Source organism: Cheilinus undulatus, linkage group 4 (genome assembly GCF_018320785.1).
Source record: "Cheilinus undulatus linkage group 4, ASM1832078v1, whole genome shotgun sequence".
Classification (NCBI taxonomy): domain Eukaryota; kingdom Metazoa; phylum Chordata; class Actinopteri; order Labriformes; family Labridae; genus Cheilinus; species Cheilinus undulatus.
The window spans coordinates 47504014-47524026 of NC_054868.1; the positions used below are offsets into that span (position 1 = coordinate 47504014).

The 20013-nt window shown below is 38.5% G+C and overlaps 1 protein-coding gene across 1 annotated transcript; it reads left to right on the forward strand.

Annotated features, from left to right (window-relative positions):
* The first annotated feature begins 249 nt into the window (after positions 1–249).
* Positions 250–18605, forward strand: LOC121507935 (basement membrane proteoglycan-like). Its single transcript, XM_041784342.1, has 5 exons — positions 250–453; positions 8024–8293; positions 10609–10941; positions 13726–13983; positions 16063–18605. Exons 1-5 carry the CDS (start codon positions 381–383, stop codon positions 16230–16232), a joined length of 1104 nt encoding a protein of 367 aa, XP_041640276.1. The 5' UTR covers positions 250–380; the 3' UTR covers positions 16233–18605.
* Positions 18606–20013: the final 1408 nt, after the last annotated feature.

The following is a 20013-nucleotide window of genomic DNA, read 5'->3' on the forward strand; positions in this document are numbered from 1 at the left end:
AACAAATAAATTTAGAGTTACCACTACATTGTAAATAAAATATACGGTATGTGTAATTTTACGTTTATTACTGAGTGCGATATTATTTTGTCAGTTTTACAATTGTATTAGGGGCCTCTCCGGGCCCCTGTCAATCATGGGCCCCTAGAATCCTTCTCCTTATTCTCCCCTTTTCAGCGCCCCTGTCCACATTACTTCTAAACTTCATTTTCACAGAACCTCCCCACGACATTGATGCGACTGGTGAAGCTGCAGCGGATTTGGGGCACAGGAGATCCACTCCTTAAATCGCGAAGGGAGTGGACGGGCTTTTCTTTCACAGCAACTTTCATTGTTAACCGTCTTTATCACCGGGCCGTTAAGCTAGGCTGCAGGACACGATGTTCTTATGTAAAGGGATTTTTGCTTTGGCTTTCTTTAACTTTCTCAACGACATCCATGTGTCCGGCTGTGGTAAGTTTTCATATCAGTTTATTCTTGAACATTCTTCCGTTACTTTTCTGTTGTGCTCCCCGTAGTTATGCAATCACTCCCAGTTCGGTGTCTTGTTTGTAACGTCGCGGTCGAAGGTCTCAGCGCATGTTTGTTTTTTTCCGAAGAATCTCCAGTTTGCTTAGTTTCTGGCTTTTCATTAAAAAAATACGTCTTTGCAAGATTATTCTTTTGCATTTTTAAGACAAGACCATATGTTTGTTATGTTTCGTGTGAGAAACAGTTGTAACAGCAGGCTGAAGCTTACTTAAATGTGCCATCAGATAAACCGGGTCAGATAAGGTTGGAGTACAGGGCTGGACTGGGGTGGAACCTCAGCCCTGGCATTTTTGACTCAGACCCCTCATAACGGGTCAGTATATAACATAATGTTACACAGATTCTTTTGCCCCCCTAATGCATCTACAAAAAACCGTCAAACTATGACATAGTTTAGAGCAGGGATTCTCAAAGTTGGGGTTGGGACCCCATTTGGGGTCGCGAGACACTGAAATGGGGTCTTCAGATGCCTTGAAAAACTCCAATTTTATTTTTTAAATGACACTGTTGCCACACCAATTTTGCCAAATGTTAACACATTTTTTCCACTTGAAACCCTTTTTTTCCTCAATTTTTAAACCGTTTCCACCACTTTTTTTCTGCCTGTTTTTCCCACTTTTTTGTTTTTTTTTTTGTTATTTTGGCCATTTTTATCTAATATTTGGCACTTCTAACTAGGGGTGCAACGATACACAAAATTCACGGTTCAGTTCAATGCGTTTTTGTCATGGTCCGATACTTTTTTGATACAGAAATAGAGAAATTTGAATGAGCATGGCTGTGTTCAGCCACCTGTTGAGAAGTTGAGAACCTCTGATTTAGAGGTGTCATAAACACATCTTAAGGAGTGTTTTCACTCTGTTTTGACTGACTACCATTGATCAGAGGTGAATATACAAGTCATGACATATCAATATGGTGAGCATGCACCATACAAAGTAGAGGTGCAGAAAAAGTGTACCCTTATTTTGAAAATTCTCTGCCTGAATGCATTTTTAAAAATTTACTACCAATGATTACAGAAATGCAATGAAGTAATTTTACTGGAATAATGTCGATTAACACAAATTTGATGCTAAATATGTCATGAAAAGCTCCTCTGCTTTAATAAACATTTGATGGTTCTACTCCCAATACCAGCCTTTTTTTCTTAACTCTCAACTCTTATTGTTTATGTGCAATTATTGACTGAATTTCTGTACTGTCGTTGTTTATTTGCTGCTCTATGTGCCCTATCTTTCATTGTACTTTATTTAAATTCTCCAAGTTGTCATTAAAGTAAAGGGTCACTTAAACATTTTAACGTCCTCTACTTTATGCATAATTGTAATATTTCACATTATAGCAAGAATAAAGCTCCATCATTCACACAGTAGTCTGATGATGTCTGCAAGGTGAACCTTTAGATTTCAGGAATATGGTCTATTTTTCAAAAGGGTGTTCACTTTCAATTTTTGCACATTTTTTTCTGAGTTCATCCACCGTAAAATAAAAATATGTCCTTTTAAGGCCATCTACTGACATGGAGAACCCTAAATGACTTTTCTGGTTTACTGGCTGAAATCATGCTAAAGTATGGCCGTGCCATTTTTCTTGGGGAGTTTAATCTCCATGTGTGTTGTCCTGATAAGCCGTTGATGAAGGACTTTTTAAGCCTTATTGACTCTTAATTTGGTGAAGTGTGTCTCTGTTCCTACACATGAACATGGACACACATTAGACCTCGTCCTCTCTCATGGTTTATCTGTGTCTAACTTGGAGATCTGTGACGATGGGATTTCTGATCATATGCCTGTATTGTTTGAAGTTGCTTTCTCCTGTGCTGTTGTTAAATCTGGCGCCCCTGTTCAGAGACACTGGATTTTTAACTCTTGTACTGCCGGTCAGTTCTCTGAGGCTTTAGATGAGCTTTGTGTCCGCTCTGCCTTGGATAATACAGAGGAGCTCAGCTCTTGGTTTGACTCCTCCTGTCGAACCATACTGGACTCTGTGGCTCCAATAAAAACTGTGCAGCCCAAGGCTAAACCTGAGCCCTGGTTTTGATGATACTCGCTCAGCTAGACGGGAGTGCCACAAAGCTGAGCAAAGGTGGAAGAAGGACAAGTTGCAGGTTTCTTTCCAAATCCTAAAGGACTGTTGGCGCTGCTACCAGAACGCTGTTAAAGAGACTAAAAGAGAATATCTGTCAAACCTCATTGAGTCCAATCGTCATAACCCACGTGTGTTATTTAAAACCATTGACACTGTTCTAAATGCCCCACAGCCTGTCAGCTTGGAGTTATCTCCTGAAATGTGCAATAGCTTCCTGCACTTTTTATTGATAAGGTTGCTACTGCAAGGTCTCTTATCGCAGCTCCTGCATCTGACCCCTCAGACCCTGTTCCCTGCTCTGCAGCTCTTGATAAGTTTGAGCCTGTATCGCTGTCGTTTTTAGAAGATCTGGTTGCCCATATTAAGCCTTCAGGTTCTCCCTGTGATGCTGTTTCTCCTAGCCTTTTTAAAGAGATTTTCCCTAGTATAGGGCAGTCGGTTCTGGCTATCATAAACAGCAGTCTGTCTTCTGGTGTTGTTCCCTTAAGTTTTAAACATGTAGTGGTGCAGCCTCTACTTAAGAAACCTGCTTGATTGCAGTGTGCTGGCCAATTTTAGGCCTATCTCCAAGCTCCCTTTTATTTAAAAAATTTTGGAGAAAGTTGTTCATGTTCAGATAAAGTCTTTTCTGGATGAGCATGAAGTCCTGGAGGTCTTTCAATCCGGCTTTAAAACTCTCCATAGCACTGAATCAGCTTTATTAAGAGTTTTTAATGACATCCTCTTGGCAAATGACTCTGGTGACCATGTAATTTTTGTCCTGTTGGACCTAACTGCAGCCTTTGACACTGTGGACCACAATACCCTAGTGGCTCGGCTACACCACCTAGTGGGTATATGTGGTACTGCGCTTAAGTGGTTCAAGTCATATCTGGCTGACAGAAGTATGACTGTGAACTTTGGAAATTCAGAGTCCAGCACTGCTCCACTGCCGTATGGGGTTCCACAGGGGTGGATTATAGGGCCCCTGCTTTTCTCTTTGTATTTACCGCCCTGGGCTCCATCCTGAGAAAGCATGGCATTTCTCTCCAATGTTATGCTGACAACAGTCAGATATATGTGCCGTTGAAAAAGAAAAATGCTTTCTCCCTCACACCACTCCTGGCATGTCTTGAAGACATCAAAGCCTGGATGGCTTCGAACTTTTTGAATTTCAATGAGAAAAAAACAAGTGACGGTGTTTGGTCTCAGTGGCCCTTGTGTACCCCCTCCTGTTGACTTGGGTCCTTTGACTGATTATCTAAAGCCAACAGTCTCAGGCCCCGTCCACACAGAAACGAATTCAGGTGTATACGCAAACGTTTTTTGTCGGATCGGCGTTTCAGGTGACTGTAAATGATACTTTTTGAAACCGGGTCCCAGAGTGCATAAATCTGTATACGACTACCGTTTCGTCTCCGTATGGATGCCTATCTGCATCTTTCTTGAAACGATTACGTCACAAAGAGCGTAGCTCTCTTAAGGCACCTGCGCGGGTCCAGCCAAAACAATAATCACTGAATACAGTGTTGTGTTCGTGCTGCAGAAGCTACTCAGTTTGTCATGGCTTTAACAGCAAAATCTGATGCGCCTTTACCACCAAGGCAAAACACATAAACCATATATTCTTAAATCCAACGCGGAGAACAACCAGAAGGGCAACTAAAAGAAAGTTTATGTTAGTTTACTGTGATATTCTTCTTCTACTTTGGTGCATTTCCATGGCAATGTTACAGCGCCACTTACAGGCGTGGTATATGTACTACAGCGTTTTCAGTCATTTCAGTGGTTCCTGAAACGACTCCATCTTTACAGAAAACTTTTCCAAAATGAAATGGCAATATATCATTTTCGTCTTTGTGTGGACAAGGCCTCAAACTTGGGTTTTAAAATGGACAGTGATTTTAAGTTGGATCGGCAAATTAGCTCTGTAGTGAAGTCCAGCTTTTTTCAGATTAGGCAGCTGGCAAAGGTGAAGCCTTTCCTCGCACAACAGCACTTTGAAACAGTTATCCATGCCTTTATTACATCTCAGCTGGATTACTGTAATGCACTTTATTTTGGAGTCAGTCAGTCCTCCCTCGCACGTCTCCAGTTGGTGCAAAACGCAGCTGCTCGCCTCTTAACTGGAGTACGTAAGAGGGAACACATTACTCCCATCCTGGCCTCCCTCCACTGGCTGCCTGTGCACTTTAGAGTCCATTTAAAGATTCTTTTATTTGTTTTTAAATCTTTGAATGGTCTGGCCCCGTCTTACCTCTCTGAGCTCCTTCACCCCTACGCTCCTGGTCGGTGCCTCAGGTCAGCTGATCTGGAGGTACCGAGGTCAAAACGGAAGTTCAGAGGGGATAGAGCTTTTTCTATCGCTGCCCCCAAATTGTGGAACGAGCTTCCCACATTAGACAAGCCTCCTCACTGTCCATCTTCAAAAATCGTCTTAAAACCCATTTTTATTGCCTTAGTGCTTTTATGGTTTGTCTTTAGTTATTGTTTTATTGTTCTTAAATTGTTTTTAAAAACAATGAAACAATTATTTTAGTGTTTATAGCTATTCATTGTTTTAATTGTTTGTCCCTGCGTTGTTTTGTCTATTTATGTACAGCACTTTGTTTCGGCTGTGGTTGTTTTAAAGTGTTTTATAAATAAAGTTGAGTTGAGTTGAGAACACATTTTAAGGGATAAAGCTGCTTCTATGACCTGTTGAATCCCGACTGTATAATGATAAAATTTAACCTACTTAGTCTCTGTCACTGTCTGAGGCATTGAGGTGTTTTTATTTAATTGGTGTCAATTTATTATCAATAGAAGTTTCATCAAAACATTTGGGATGCTGAAACTTTTTGAAAAATACGATGTCAGTGCGCTGAATTTTAGACAATTTACAATTCAATGCATTACATGCACATGCAGAGGGGTGGGGGGCAGGGGGCCCAAAACAGGACTTGACTCATGAAGCCTGATGGTGTTCTGTGAAACTGTTGGGTCAATCAGAGAAGTTTACGAAATTTCCTGAAGTCTGCAGACACAAAATGAGCACTGTGACTCATGCATTTACAGGTGCTGGCATGGTGCAGTATCTGCCATAAAGCCGCAGCCAGTGGATGCATAAAAACGCAGGATGAGTGCCTGTAAACATCACTGCATCAACTTCTCTTCCCTCGTGATTTTCACGCCTCGTATGATGCATGTTACGTTATAGTAACAGTGAAGAAAAAGGGCATTGTGCCACACAAATAGCCGTCCATGCGAAACACAGCACACCGCGCAGCACATGGCGCGATGTCCAGTCTACAACATGGCCGTATATGGATGCAGGACTGATTTAAGGAAAGCCTCAAGGCGGATCATTTGCCTCAAGGAATTTTTGGAATCAAATTGCCAGATAATTAGAAGAATCGTTTCAGCCCTATTATTTGCAATTAATGTGATAAATCATGACAGCCCTACTATTCATTATTAAATCAGAAATGTGTTGTTTTAAATCATACTGGCCACGGTTACATGATGTTTTTTAATTCTAAATTAATTATTTAGAAATAAATAATTTGGAATTAAAGTATTCTCCTTCGCGTTTGCATGGAAATAGTAATTCCGAATTGAGGTTTACATGGAAAGCACATTTAATCCCCTTTATTCAATTCCGCTTAAGGTCTGGGGGTTGGAAAGGGTTCTGATTGGACAGAGGGCAGACGTGACGTATTTACATCTGCAGCAAGAAAACAAACTCCGTCTGCTTCTGTCCATCCACTCTTTTCATTAAATCCATATCTTCTAAGGCTCTTATTCAATAAATAGTCTCAGCTCGAGTCCAACACTTGCCATCCTGGAATATGTGCCCGCTAGCATGGAATGTGTGTGTCATCGCGACAGGACAAGAGAACGAGCTTGCACAGAACAACCGGAATTAATTTAAAGCAGAATGAACATATACATGATCAAGGAATAATTCAATTTGGATTTAAAATCACTTACTTTCGGATTTAAGTTCAATTCGGAATGGTCATTTTCATTCAGAATTAGGTGTTTACAAGGTCATTTTTAATCTTTTTGAAGAGGATTTAAATTTTATTCTGAATTAAAGGGGAATTAAAGCTCTCATGTAAACCTAGCCATAGTATTTAGAAAGTATAAAAGCATCAACATTGTTGACATTGTACTAAAAAATATGGAAATGTAAATTAGGGATGCACATATACATATAGGGCTATAAGCTTGAAAAGTTAACTTTCAGTATCAGCACATATGAAAATCTTGAACTATTAACAACTGGTTTATAGACTGCACATATTGGCCTATATAGGCAGTAAATATCAGCCATATGTACAAATATGTTTGTGGAGTTTTAGGCAGGACTAGCAGATCTACATCAGCTGTAGTCTTTTCTTTGTTCATCCCAATTCCTTAAACTCTAAAGTGTGTTTTAAACACACAGAATGTGAAAGTTTTGTTTTCATTTATAAATTTCTCATTATGAAGGAGAAATGTACTGAAAAAGGCACGTCCTGGTCACGCTGGAAGTGGTCCCAGAATGTGCTTTTGCACTGGAAGTGACACTAGAGCACATGCCTATCCTGGTATCCCTTCCAGCATGACCAGGAAGTGCCTTAGTCTGTGCATTTCTCCCTCATTTGAGGAGTTTCTTTTTTAATGAAAACAAAACATGGATTTTCTGTTTAGTAAATACACCCTATGATGTGCTGTTTTGTTGAAGAGAGTCCTCAGTTCAAAACAATAAGTAGTATTGAGAAGGAGGTCATGGAAGTGGGTGTCACTGAGCAGTGCTGGTCTTAACTTACCTGAAATGCTGAGAGTAGAGGCTTGCCATGCTACAGAGTTGAGTTTCAAACTTGTAACCTATGGGAGGCTACATGAAAAGACTCGTCCCATTGCAATTATAAAAATTAAGAATTTTCTGTCTTTGGACATTTTAGGAAATATCTGAGATACTTAAGACTTCAATTAAAAATGGTCACTTTGAATGATAAGTATATCAGTGCAGAAATTCGATATTTTGTGTCTTTAATGACTAAAGTTTGAGGTCTGAACTCCATTTCTAGATGCATATCAGTATTGTTATGTGCTAAAATAAATTTGCAATCAGATATCAGCAAAAATGCCATATTTTGTATACCTTTTTGATTTATATTTTATCACAAATACACTAATATGTCACGCAAACTTAGGTATTCTGTAGCATATGTGCAGAATTGTTGCAGGTCTGCACTGCTAACATACCTGCCTGGAAACATACCACTTCCTTAAATATCTAAAGGTATTTCAGAGAAAATCAAAGTGAAAAAACATAAATATTTATGGCTGTTCGAAGACATGGTTGAAAGCCCTGATGTCAACTCTGATTTAATGAACAAATTTTAATTGTTACTGCTCTTTTAAACCATAACTTTCTATGTCTTTGTTGCAGATACAAACTGTAGTGATAAACCAAAGTTTACTCCATCCACCCTGGTGGTAAAGTATGGTGATCCAGCATCTGCCATCTGCACCGTATGTGAGCGTGACTGTCTCAACCAGGTATTTGATTTAGAGCGTTCTGTGGGATCCAGAACTAAAAACGGAACCACTATTACATGGACAATTGACAGCCTGACCGAATGGGATCTATCTCTCCAATGCTATTATAATACTGAATCTAATGACCAGTGTTGTAGCATCCTGCCTTTCACTCTCTACAGTAAGTAATCCTGCTTTCACTAACACCAGTAAAGAAATGGATTTAGAGTAGTTTATTGTTATCACCTACAAAAGAAAGTTAAACAAATAGATGAAGGAAGGGATGGAGAGAGGAAGTCAGACAACCATTTATACCAGGGGCACCGCCAGGGCTTTCTGGCCCCATGAAAAGAAATCTTACTTGGCACCCACAGCCAGCCATCAGGCCGGCAGAAAATTTTGATACTGTTTTACATAAAACTATGCATTTTAATGATATTTTTGACTATCATTCCCATATTTGTGAAAAGAACAACATGACAGTTACTTGGTAGGGGAAGCACTGAAAATACAATGAAATTCATTTAGATTCAATTATTTGCTGCAAGACTGATACTCTATATTCCAAAATCCATCTCTTTCTTTAAATACTTGAACATAAAATTCTCTTAAGATTGATTACCTGGAAATACAAAACTTACAAAATAACCTCTTCCATTAAAATGAAATGCAATTATAATCTGTGGAGAAACAAATAAAATCTCAGCTAAAAACACCATCAAAAACAAAATGGCCAATTGCCTTTTATGATTTATTGTAATTTGAACATTATCATCTATAGAACAAGATGCAACAAGCAAACAATAAAAATCAATAAAATTAACAAGAATGATAATAAGTAAAATCAGCAGCAGATGTTAAACTAAGTAAAGTAGGCTCACAATATATAGTATTTCCTATAATGTAATACCATTTGTAATAGCATCATAATCACCATTTCAGGTGGCCTCACCATTTTGGTTTACTTAATGGTGTTTTAGTGATGTGACCAAAAATAACAAAGGAAAATGTGATTTTACTACCAATACTCCACTGTTTTAATTTATCTCTAAAACTGTAGACTCACAGGTGATGGCATTAGATTTGTGGTGAAAAATATGTATATGAGGCTATATCGTTGTTACTATTTAATTTTCTGATTTCCAAAAAATGTAAACATTTCTCTGATTGGATTGAGAGCAGTCACCCAGTCTGCACACACTAGAAATGTTCTCTGTTCCTACTGCAGAGCAGGGGGCTGAGAGTCCCAAACTACTGACCAAACATATTTCAGAGATAGCTGGTGTTTTTTAAACCATTAAAATCATTCTGACATAAATACGGACCATAGGCTTTTTTATTTCAGGAGGATTTTTTATTCTTTAATGTTTTTTCTCCATAATAATCGATTAAGTAAACACACAGCTGCTCACCTCCTTCTTCAGGGGGTACTTGGGCTGGTTCAGGTGGGAAGGGGGGACTGACAGACGGCTGCTGCTGCTGTTGACGTGTCTGTTTGGAACATGTGTCATTTTTTGACTGATTGAATATGAGCAGAGCAGCTTGCTAAACATTCACCTGCATTGATTATTTAACTAAAGCAACAATGAAATGTATAAATCCAGAGTTTTCTTCAAAAATATGAGCTATTTTGAGGAGAAAAGTGAGCTAGCTTATAAAGTATGTACAAAGTTAGAAATAGACAACAGGCTACTTTCCATCACATGAACTCTAACAGATCCACCTTACCTATGAAAGAACTGGGTGACTTGCTTCTTTCTCCTGTCTGAGTCTTTTTTAACTCACTAACTTTTGAGGCATCTTTCCGTCTCCGCCTCCATTCACTTTCTGTGAAAAGTTGCTCTGCAAGCTGCCTCACGGAGCAGGTGGACTGAACCATTTTATTTAAATGGGGGGAGTTTTGAATTATTTTTCCAAAACAAATAAACTTAGTGTTACCAATACTTGTAAATAAAATATATGTGTGATTGTACGTTTATTACTGAGTGTCATATCATGGGCCCCTAGAATTCTTCTCCTTATTCTCCCCTTGTTGGCGCCCCTGCATGCAGAGAAGTATAACCAACATTTTTTTTTTTTATTAAGAAAGAATAGACTAAAGTAGCCAATAAGAAGAGGAAATATCTAAACTTGTGATGTTAACCAAACTTAGATGGGCGCCTGAAGGGAGGATAGTTATGATTGAGGAACAGAGGAAGAGTGCATAGGGTTAAGCGAGGCAGGGATGGTGACAGGGTCAGGAGATAAAGAGGGGCTGGGATGAATGGAGTAAAACACTCATATTAATGAACTAACAATACTTCAGTTACTTTAAAATGTACCGATGCAAATACGGACATGCTCAGACTTTTCACTCAGGGAATCTCTTCCTGTGTTTTGACAGATAATATGCATGGCAGAGAAATAGAGTGATGCATGTTTTAATATTTTTAGCTAATTGAATTTTTTTGTTTTTTTATCATTTACCCCCAAATTTCTCTCTGCTTGTCTCCACAGAGCCTCCGGATACGGTGTCCTTTAGTTTTAGTGACCACACTGGGCCGCTGTTAGAGTATAAACTCTACACTATGGAGTGTAATGTAAAGAATGTTGCTCCTATTGAAAACGTCACTGCAGTCTTCTACAGAGATGATAACCCATTTGTCTGGGTTAAGGTCAGAGATTTAAATGATATTAAACCAGTGGATCACATCTTTACACATGAAATTTTCCCCATGAGATATCAAGAAGGAGCTGTTTACTGGTGTGCTGCAGAGCTTAATCTGGGAAGTGAAGGACCACAGCCCCCTCCAGAGGTCATGTCACAGAAGATGCCTACCACTATTTACTGTGAGTCTGATATAAAATCTCATTTTGCTATTGCTGTCAAAAATGTCAAGTAGTTTTAATCAGTTAATCACAGGTCCTTAATGACCCTTAATTCCACTGTCTCAGTCTCATAGCCCACAGAAAGGGCTGTGATTTATTGGTGATATCAGTGCATGTGTGTTGGATCTCTGCCATCAGTGCTAGTGTCCTTACAGTTATTTTTTAGCTGAATAGTGTATCAAGCTATTATTGGGTTCTAATGTTCAAATTACTTATTAATGCCCCTTTTATCAGCCCCCCGCTGTCATTTTTTTTCTTCCACTTCAAACCGTTTTTGCCTTCTTTAACCAATTTTTGACACTTTTTAACTGCTTTTCACCATTTTCACAATTTCTTCCCTTTTCCCCCTTTATTATTCTTTTTTTGCCTTTCTTGACCTATTATGCAGCTGTCATTCTATTTCTACCTTTTTTAACCAATTTTGACACTTTTTAACTACTTTTCACGCTTTTCAGACCACTTTTGCCTCTGTTATGCCTTTATTAACCCATTTTTGCAGCTGTTATTCAATTTTTGCCTCTTTTGACCAATTTTCTCCACTTTTAACCCATTCTTGCAACTCTGTAACCACTGTTCCCCACTTTTTGTCATCTGGTTTTTGCTTCTTTAAACCCCCTTTTTACCAATTTTTGCCATATTCCTTCTGAATTTTTACCTCCGCCAAGGAGGTTATGTGATCGGGTGGGTTTGTTTGTTTGTTTGTTAGCAACATAACTAAAAAACGTTGTGGACGGATTTTGGTAAAATTTTCAGGCAATGTCAGAAATGGCAAAAGGAAGAACTGATTCAATTTTGGGAGTGATCCGGATCACTGTCTGGATTCAGGAATTTTTTAAAGGATTCTGTACTATTGAGATAGGGCTAATGGCAGAGGTCTGCGCTGTTACCACTTTACACCAGAAGATGGCGGACATGAGTAACTTCAATCCCAGCAGCATTTTGGGTGTGTTTCTATTCAAAGTTTTGGAGTTTATAGAGTTTGAAAGACGCACGCCCGGTCGAGGAGACGAGTCGGAGTGTAACAGAGAGAAAGACAGCGAATTGTAGCGACAATCCTCACAATGCTGGGAGGAATAGAGGAATATTCACCCTCTGCCATGACTTCCAGTTGTCCGGTGAGACCATGGGTGCATCTGTTGGCAACCGTAGTGAAGCCAGTGCTTTGCCTCACTGTGTTTCCACTCCATTGGGGAGGGAGTAACCGGTGAATGCTGTGGTGGGGGGACATCCAGGAATTTTTTAAAGGATTCTTCACTATTGGGATGTTACGGCTGGCTCAAATGCCAAACATAACAAAGGAAACCACACACACAATGGGTTAAATTTGAATATCACTTTTACTGAAGTTTTAACCAAGGTTTAACTAAACAAAACCTGAGCGCACACAAAGGAGGTGGTGGTGGTGCTGCTGCTGCTGCTGCTGCTGGTGCTGCAAGGTGGAGAGAGGGGGTGAGCTGGTTAGCAGATCCTGCCTAAATAGACTCTGGGTCATTAACCACAGGTGCAGGCAACGAGGTGAAATCAGCAGTCACCAAAGGAAACACCAAAATAAAACAGGAAGCACTCATGTAACATGGGAGATAGGGCTAATGGCAGAGGTGTGTGCTCTTCGAGTGCTTTTCTATTTAAAACTGTTTTTTTCTTAAAGTTATTTTAGTTCCTTCTACTGTATTTGCTGGCATCCTGTTATATGTGCACATCATAGCTTAGCTATGAAATCTGACGTTACTTTCCAGATGTTTTAGTTGAAGTGCCTATCTACATTGTTAACATTAGCAAAAGAAAGGCCATTCATTTTTTAGAGAAGGGGTTTAGGTTTTGAAGAGGCTGTATTGTACTACAATATGAATTAAATTAATATTTTTTCTTTGACAAAGTGGTTATTATTAGGTTAAATATGAAACAAAGTTATCAGCTTTTACTCTATAATGGACCTTGATTTTCCTGGACTCCGTGAGTCCCACATTTGGCTGGGCCTCAGAAAGCTCTACCCTTTGCCCCCCTTATGGACGTTCTTGCTCTCATTGGCATATTTTCAGTGAGAAAGCTTTAAAAGCCTTGTAATGTCTACCTGATCTCTAGTTTGGTGCCCATCAGGAAGAAACAGTTTATAACCCGAAAGATAATAAAGCATTTTTTTTAGCTGACACTTGTGCATTTTCAGGAGGTTGTCCCTTGCTGGCCAAGACATGATAGAAGTTTAAAGCCTGTTTTATGCTTGACGCATCCATGGAGTCGTGAGTGTCAGTGTGTTGAAGGTCACGTAAAATCTTCGGACACGCCCCCTCACTGGGGTGCCATTTGGCAAATTTTCACCTGGCTGCGCACATCTCCAAAATTTTTAGACATGCAAGACATCAAAACATGCTACAGACATGATTTTGTTGCAAGGAGGAAGCTGGCACTGGGTATAAATGCACCACGTTGCGGTATCTCTATTTCGTGTCAGGTTGTGTCTGTGTGCCCATCCACACTGAAAGCATAACTGAGCAAATTAAAGTAAATACAGCTGAGTCTATAGGTAAAGGTAGTCAATAAAACATGTCAGTTATTGCTCCAAGATCTCTTTGAGGTAACGTTTCAGCAGAAATTCTAACAGGACAGAACTGTATTAGAATATTGAAGTCCTTTCCAAAAGTGATTATATATGTGCTGTTGTGTATAATCTTTACTTAATTGATATTCTTATTCATATTTCTGTAATGACAAGGAGTTATGTTCCTCCTCCATTTCATGGACATACAGATAAGCCTGAGCTGGGCACACGAGGATTTCCAGAGATGAAAGACGCTGTTGAAGGAGACAAGCTGGAACTGAACTGCACGTGTATCGGTAACCCCACCCCCTCTTACAACTGGACCCATCCATCAGGGAGACCCTTCCCCTTCACAGGCAGTATCCTCATTATTGACTCTGTAACTACTGAAGATAGTGGCAGGTTCACCTGCAGGGCCATCAACAGCGTTGGGAGTTTCAAAGTGGAGTTTGATGTCAATGTCCGAGGTGAGTTATAGATTTTGGCATTTTCACTCTTCCAGAGATAAGACTGTTTACTGATTTGTAGAGTTAGAAATCGTGCCCCTTAGCACATGGCATCACAAAGAATAAGACTGGTCATATTCACACAGCACACATTTTCATCTGGCATTACCCATCATCCTAAGGTGGGTAATTAAATGCTGGTAAATTGTCTTGTTGCTGGGTGCCAGGTTGTAAGTTACAAATATTTTAGATATAAAAAAAAAACATAATTTCACCACTTTTAAACTAGTAAACAGTTCATAAATAAGGTGTCTTTTGACATGCCCTCTGTAGAAATGTCCTTTGGTTCTGTAGATGGTGTCCCTTTTACAGTCAAGAACTTGTCATCTATCTGTTTAATAGACTTTTGATGCAACTGTTGTCTGCTGACTGTGACAGCAGCATGGAGAGTTAAAAGCACTATTTTCATACACAGAGGCTTTAGTTAGCTCAATGGATGCCTAAACCACTTTAACTTTGCAAACCTTGTTTTGAAATTGTGCCATACTATTAAAATAATATACATCTGTGCATTTTAGAGCGTAGCTTATTCCAGTGATGGACATTTACATGAGTTCATAGGTCATATTAGTTTTATACCAACATTAGCATTACATCTATTATCATTTTTACAAATGTGAATAAACATGAATCTAAGAGCAACTCAACATCAGGTATTGTAATTACCAATTTCAGTCCTCTCCGTTTCATGATCAGCTTAGCTGCTAACACTTGTAGTAAAATGTTCAGTCTTCTATCAGTCATAGCTGTTTCTGCTCATCTTTCTTAGAGTTAGTGCTGTTACTGATAGTACAGCCATATCCAAGAATATATGTTGGAGATGAATTTATGGCCAGGACAGCCACAAATTCAAATTATTCACTGAAGTTTCTCTACTTGTTATCTCGCTTTCTGCATCTCTCTCCTCTCTTTTTCTTCTTTTCCCTCATCTTCCTCGTCTTGTTTTCTATATCTTTCTCTATTTTTGATTTCTCCCTCTGCTATTATTCTGTATCTCTCTCTTCTCTCCTACTGCATCTCCTTCTTCTCTTTCTGCATTTTTCTCCTGTCTTTATCTCTCTCAACTTTCTCTCTGCATCTTTCTCTTCTCTTTCTGCCTCTCTCTCCTCTCTTTTCTGCCTCTCTCTTTTCTGCATCTTCCTCTCCTTTTTTTCTGTTTCCCTCTATTTTTATCCCTTCCCTCTTCTATCTGTATCTCCTACCTCTCTTTCTGCATCTTTCTCCTGTCTTTCTCTGCATCTCCTTAAACTTTCTTTCTGCATCTTTCTCTTCTCTTTCTGTATCTCTCCACCTTTTTTCTGCTTCTCTTCCTCCTCTTATTTTCTGTATCTCCCTCTTTTTTGACATCCCCCTCTTCTCTTTCTGCATCTCTCTCCTCTCCTTTTCTTCCTCCCCTTCCTCTTGTTTGCTGTATCTCCCTCTTTTTTCTGCATCTCTTTCTCTGCTTCTCCCTCCTTTCTGTTTCATATATCCCCTTCTCTCCTTCTGCATCATCCTCTTTTCTTTTGCATCTCCCTTCTTATATTCTCTACTTCCTTCTTTTCTCTCTTTCTAGTTCTTCTCTATTTCAATGTCTCCATTTTCTCACATCCTGCAACTTCCACATTTTCTGTATTTCCATTTTTCGCTGTCTGCATCACCTTCTTCTCTCTCTCTGCATTCCCCTCTATTCTTTTACAACTTTAACACAGCTTTGGCAGATGGCTGTTCATCATGAGTATGGTTCTGCTCAAGTTTTAAGCCTGTTAAAGGTACCGGTAGAACCACTGATGCTAAATGTTGTGTAGTGCTTAGCTGATGGTGGATTAATGTTTGGGCTGTCTTTATAAATATCACATCAAAAACTATGATCCAGACCTGCCTTCTTTATACAGTGTCCAGAGATAAATTTGGTCATGCTATAAAGATAGATACTGATTGACTGGGCATTGTTTTATCTTGGAAAATCGCTAAATGCTCCGAAAAATTTGCAAGTGAATTGAGGCTGTTCTAAAGCTCACTTTTTTTCTCTCTCTTTTTATTTCTTCTCAATCTTTGCAGTCAACTACATCAAATACATCATAGTGGGGCTTCTCATCGGGCTTGTTCTGCTTGTTGTGATTGCGATTATCATCTACATCTGCTACAAAAACAAGCGAATGGGACGGAACAACCTGAGAGAAGTTTTCGGCTTACGCCCTCAACATGCCCCCGTACCGAATGTAGAGTAAGTGGATGGGAAAGCTTTTGATATGCTTGGACAACCATGGACCAGTTGTTTTGTTGAAGCAACAGTGTAAGTGAAGAGGCTCATCCGTGGCCTAAAGCAACCATGAACCTCTACTTACACCTCATTAGAGTGAGATGAGGACCTTTGCTGTACCCATTTGGTCATTTCAAGTCGTCTCTCTACTGGTGCTGTCATTAAAATGCCGAAACAAGTTTTGAGTCAGCCTGTGTGGCAATACTGAAAGGAAGAAGTCAATTTCTTTCTTTTATTCTTACATATAAACTTCATTTTCTGTGGAATCCCTATTTAAAAAGGGATGTATACTGCTTAGATTGTTTTATAAAATTGTGCCTGGTGTTATATTCTCTAGCTTTATGGCTCATATTTTCTTGCCATATTTTCTGGACGGTTACGCTTTATTTTTATGTGCCAGTCTTTTGTCCTGTTTGAAGTTCTCGGTTATTTTTGAATGAAGAAACCAGAAGCTTACATGATTTCATCTTTCTAAAATACTCGGTATCCATTTATCTGGGTTTGGCTGGAAACTACATTCATTATGTAGAAAATAATTATTTTTTCAATCAAATAAACATGGTGACATTATGAGCAGGGGTGTCCAGACAGCAGCACTGGGGCCAACTGTGTCACGTGGTCCATTTTTAATTTGCCCCAAGCAAATTTAGAAAATAAAAATAAAATACAGCTCATTCAACAGACACGCCCACACCATCCTGGAGCAGATTTTACCGCCTCATTTTTCATGAGTTTGAAGCTTGATTTTATAAATTAAGAGATGTTTTATTTGACTAAAATTTAAACTAGAGGTTTCTGACACAGAGACCTGTCATACAACAAAACCTAATTACAGATTTATTTTCACTTTACGGGGTCTTTAATTAACACCATACTGGTGAGTGATGTAGCAGATTTAGCGTGCTAGCTTGCATTGGCATCCACTGGCTAGCTAGTGTGCTCCTACCAATGGTGGCATAATTTAAATAAGCAGAAGGCATTTAAGGCAAAATAAGTTAACTCTCTTTGAGGGAATTATGATAAATAAAATACAAGTTAAATCAATTTAATAGTGGGTGAAAATCGGTGTCACATGTTTGTCAGCTAACATGTTTGCAATGCGCTGTTAAAAAAGGAGTAGAAGAAGAAAAAAGTGGTGGTTAAACCATCATCAGTGCAGAATAGCAGTGCACATTTTGGTATGATACTACTCTGTTGAGATTAGTGCTGTATACTGCATTAAAGTATACTTCAATAACCAAGACCGACAGAAGTATTTTAACTCTTTGTGATTGAATATGTTTTGTTTTGTTTTTTAAGATTAACTGATACAGAATAAGCCTCAGGAGTTAAAACAGCCTACAAAATACAGCTATCAAAATCACTTTTACTAACTTTCTATCACAGGAAAAATTAGATTTGACTTCATATGTTGTCATTGACCAAAGAAAACTTGGAGTGTAATTTGTTTAAAGCAGTCGTTCTCAACTGGTCAGGCATCAGGACCCACCAACTCCACCTCCTTAAGAGAAATTGCAATCCAAATTAAAAAATAAATAAATAAAAAAATCTTCATTCATTTCATGAATGTTAGTTGATCAGTAGTCAATGGTTAATCAGTATTCTTCGCTACCATTACACCATGAAGACATAAGAACATGCCAAATGTTGAAGTTTGGGCTTTAAATAGAAAAACTTATTGAACAAAGGAATGGGACAAAACAGAAACATTATAAAAGCACGGAATTACGGGATGATTTGCATGCATACATTTTATTTTATTCCATTTTTCTGAGATAACATGGAAGTTTGGTAATTACTCAAAGGGTTTCCTTGTTATCTTGGGTAAAGCAGCTTTATTTCCCAACAAAATGGAGATAAATAGGTAAAAAATCTTGAGAAAAAAATGAATTTTACTCATTGTCATTGGAAAACCTAAAAAAAAATACATGTATGAAATTACTGTATGTTCACTTAGGGCTTACGTAGATTGGGGTCTGTCACATTTTTCTTCCCTGGCATATATTCGCAGCCCACTAGAAAGAGCTTCGCGACCCACTTTTGGGTCCCAGACCCACCAGTTGAGAAGCACTGGTTTAAAGAGTCAGTGTTGTGTTTTGCATATTTGGCCATATTGGCTTCAACATAAAGTGTCACTGTTGGATTCGTCCTTTTTTTTCGCTGTATTGCTGAGAAGGACCTGACTCGGAAAGATCCTTTAATTTGAGTTTGTAATTATGTGGAATTGTATACTATAGGCTTGTTCTAACCCACAGCTACCTATTGAGCATGCATGCCTTGTATTTATCTGTGTACGTGTGTGTTTATTTTGTGTTGAACTGTTACTGTGTTGATGATGTGCAAGCGTGATGGCACTGAAAAGAATCCATACAAGCAAAATATGTATTATACTAAGGTGCGAAATGTAAAGTGTAAATTTAAATGAATAAAACACTTTGTAAAAACAACAGCCTGCAAGAGCTTGAAAAAGTAATGACAGATTTCCTGTTTATGGCACCAGACCCAGCAAGCTCCAGGTAGGGACAAGCTGATACTACCTGCCCTACAACATGAACTCTAAAAGCCCCCCAAAAACCAACCAAAACTATACCTGGCACAAACATTATACCAAAAGAAAAAAGCTGTAGGAACAACCAAAGACCCTGGGGGATAACTGATATAGGGAACAGTGATCTAAGCATTCATGGTCTGTTTTCATTATAGGGAATACCTTCATGATAGGCTTAAATAAAATTAGATTCTTGTGTGGCACGGTCCATCCATTATGTCCAAAACTCCTGCAGTTGTATGTATACCACCCTTCAACTGAAAAAGAATGACTACTTCATTTTTCCCAAGGTGTCATTGAATATTCTGGCACATTTACAGAGTGCGGAAATCTGCAAAACTGAAAAAAACTGAAAACAATTCAGCAGGAAACACCTCATTCTAGCCAGGAATTCTTTTCCATTCACAAGATAAGGTTTGGTTCAAGGTGTGAAAAAATATGATCTTAGGTTTATTCATTTGCTGCTTATATTAGGAAAATGCCTCTGGAGCCGAAACAACATACAGACAACTAAATGTAGACATTTTAACCCATAAGGAGAATACAGTGTTAGTGTAAGATACAGGACAAGTGATATATAAGAACATAATCAAAAAGCAGTATGGTATTACCATACTTGTATAAAAAAAAATTGAAAGGTGTTTTTGTTAATAAAAGAATAAAATGCTAGATTGTAGTTATAAATGATAGATAAATAAAAGAAGATGCACTTTATTAATCCCTCAAATGGAAATTTAATGTTGTAACTTGACATGCTACACACATATAGGTTGACATACATGCACATAGACCAGTGGTTCCCAAAGTGGGCCATAACAGCTAAAAAGGAGCTGTTATGAACAATTTAATGACATCAACCTCCAGCAGGTTCACATCCAGTGAAAAAATCTAATTAAAAAAATGTAATAATTCTTTCTTACTTTCTCATTTGGTTTAATAGCTCATGAGAACATAGGGATTAACTTAAGCCTGTTTTATAACTAGCCGAAACCGTCAAACGGGAGCTTTTACTTGGTTTGCACAAGCAGAATGGCCTACCTTTATGATCTTAGGCCTTTAGGTAATAAACTTTATTTTTAAAAGGTATTATTCTTCCTTGTTTATGCTAAAAAGTGGAAAAAATTAATACATACCCCACCATTATTATCACATATGACTGTGACACTTTAAATCGTACGGTTTAACTGTTACAATTTTTTAT

Coding starts and splice junctions, on each gene's coding strand:
- LOC121507935 (XM_041784342.1), top strand. CDS start 381: ATGTTCTTATGTAAAGGGATTTTTGCTTTGGCTTTCTTTAACTTTCTC. Junction 10,942..13,725: donor GATGCCTACCACTATTTACT/GTGAGTCTGATA, acceptor ATGGACATACAG/ATAAGCCTGAGCTGGGCACA. Junction 13,984..16,062: donor GTTTGATGTCAATGTCCGAG/GTGAGTTATAGA, acceptor CAATCTTTGCAG/TCAACTACATCAAATACATC.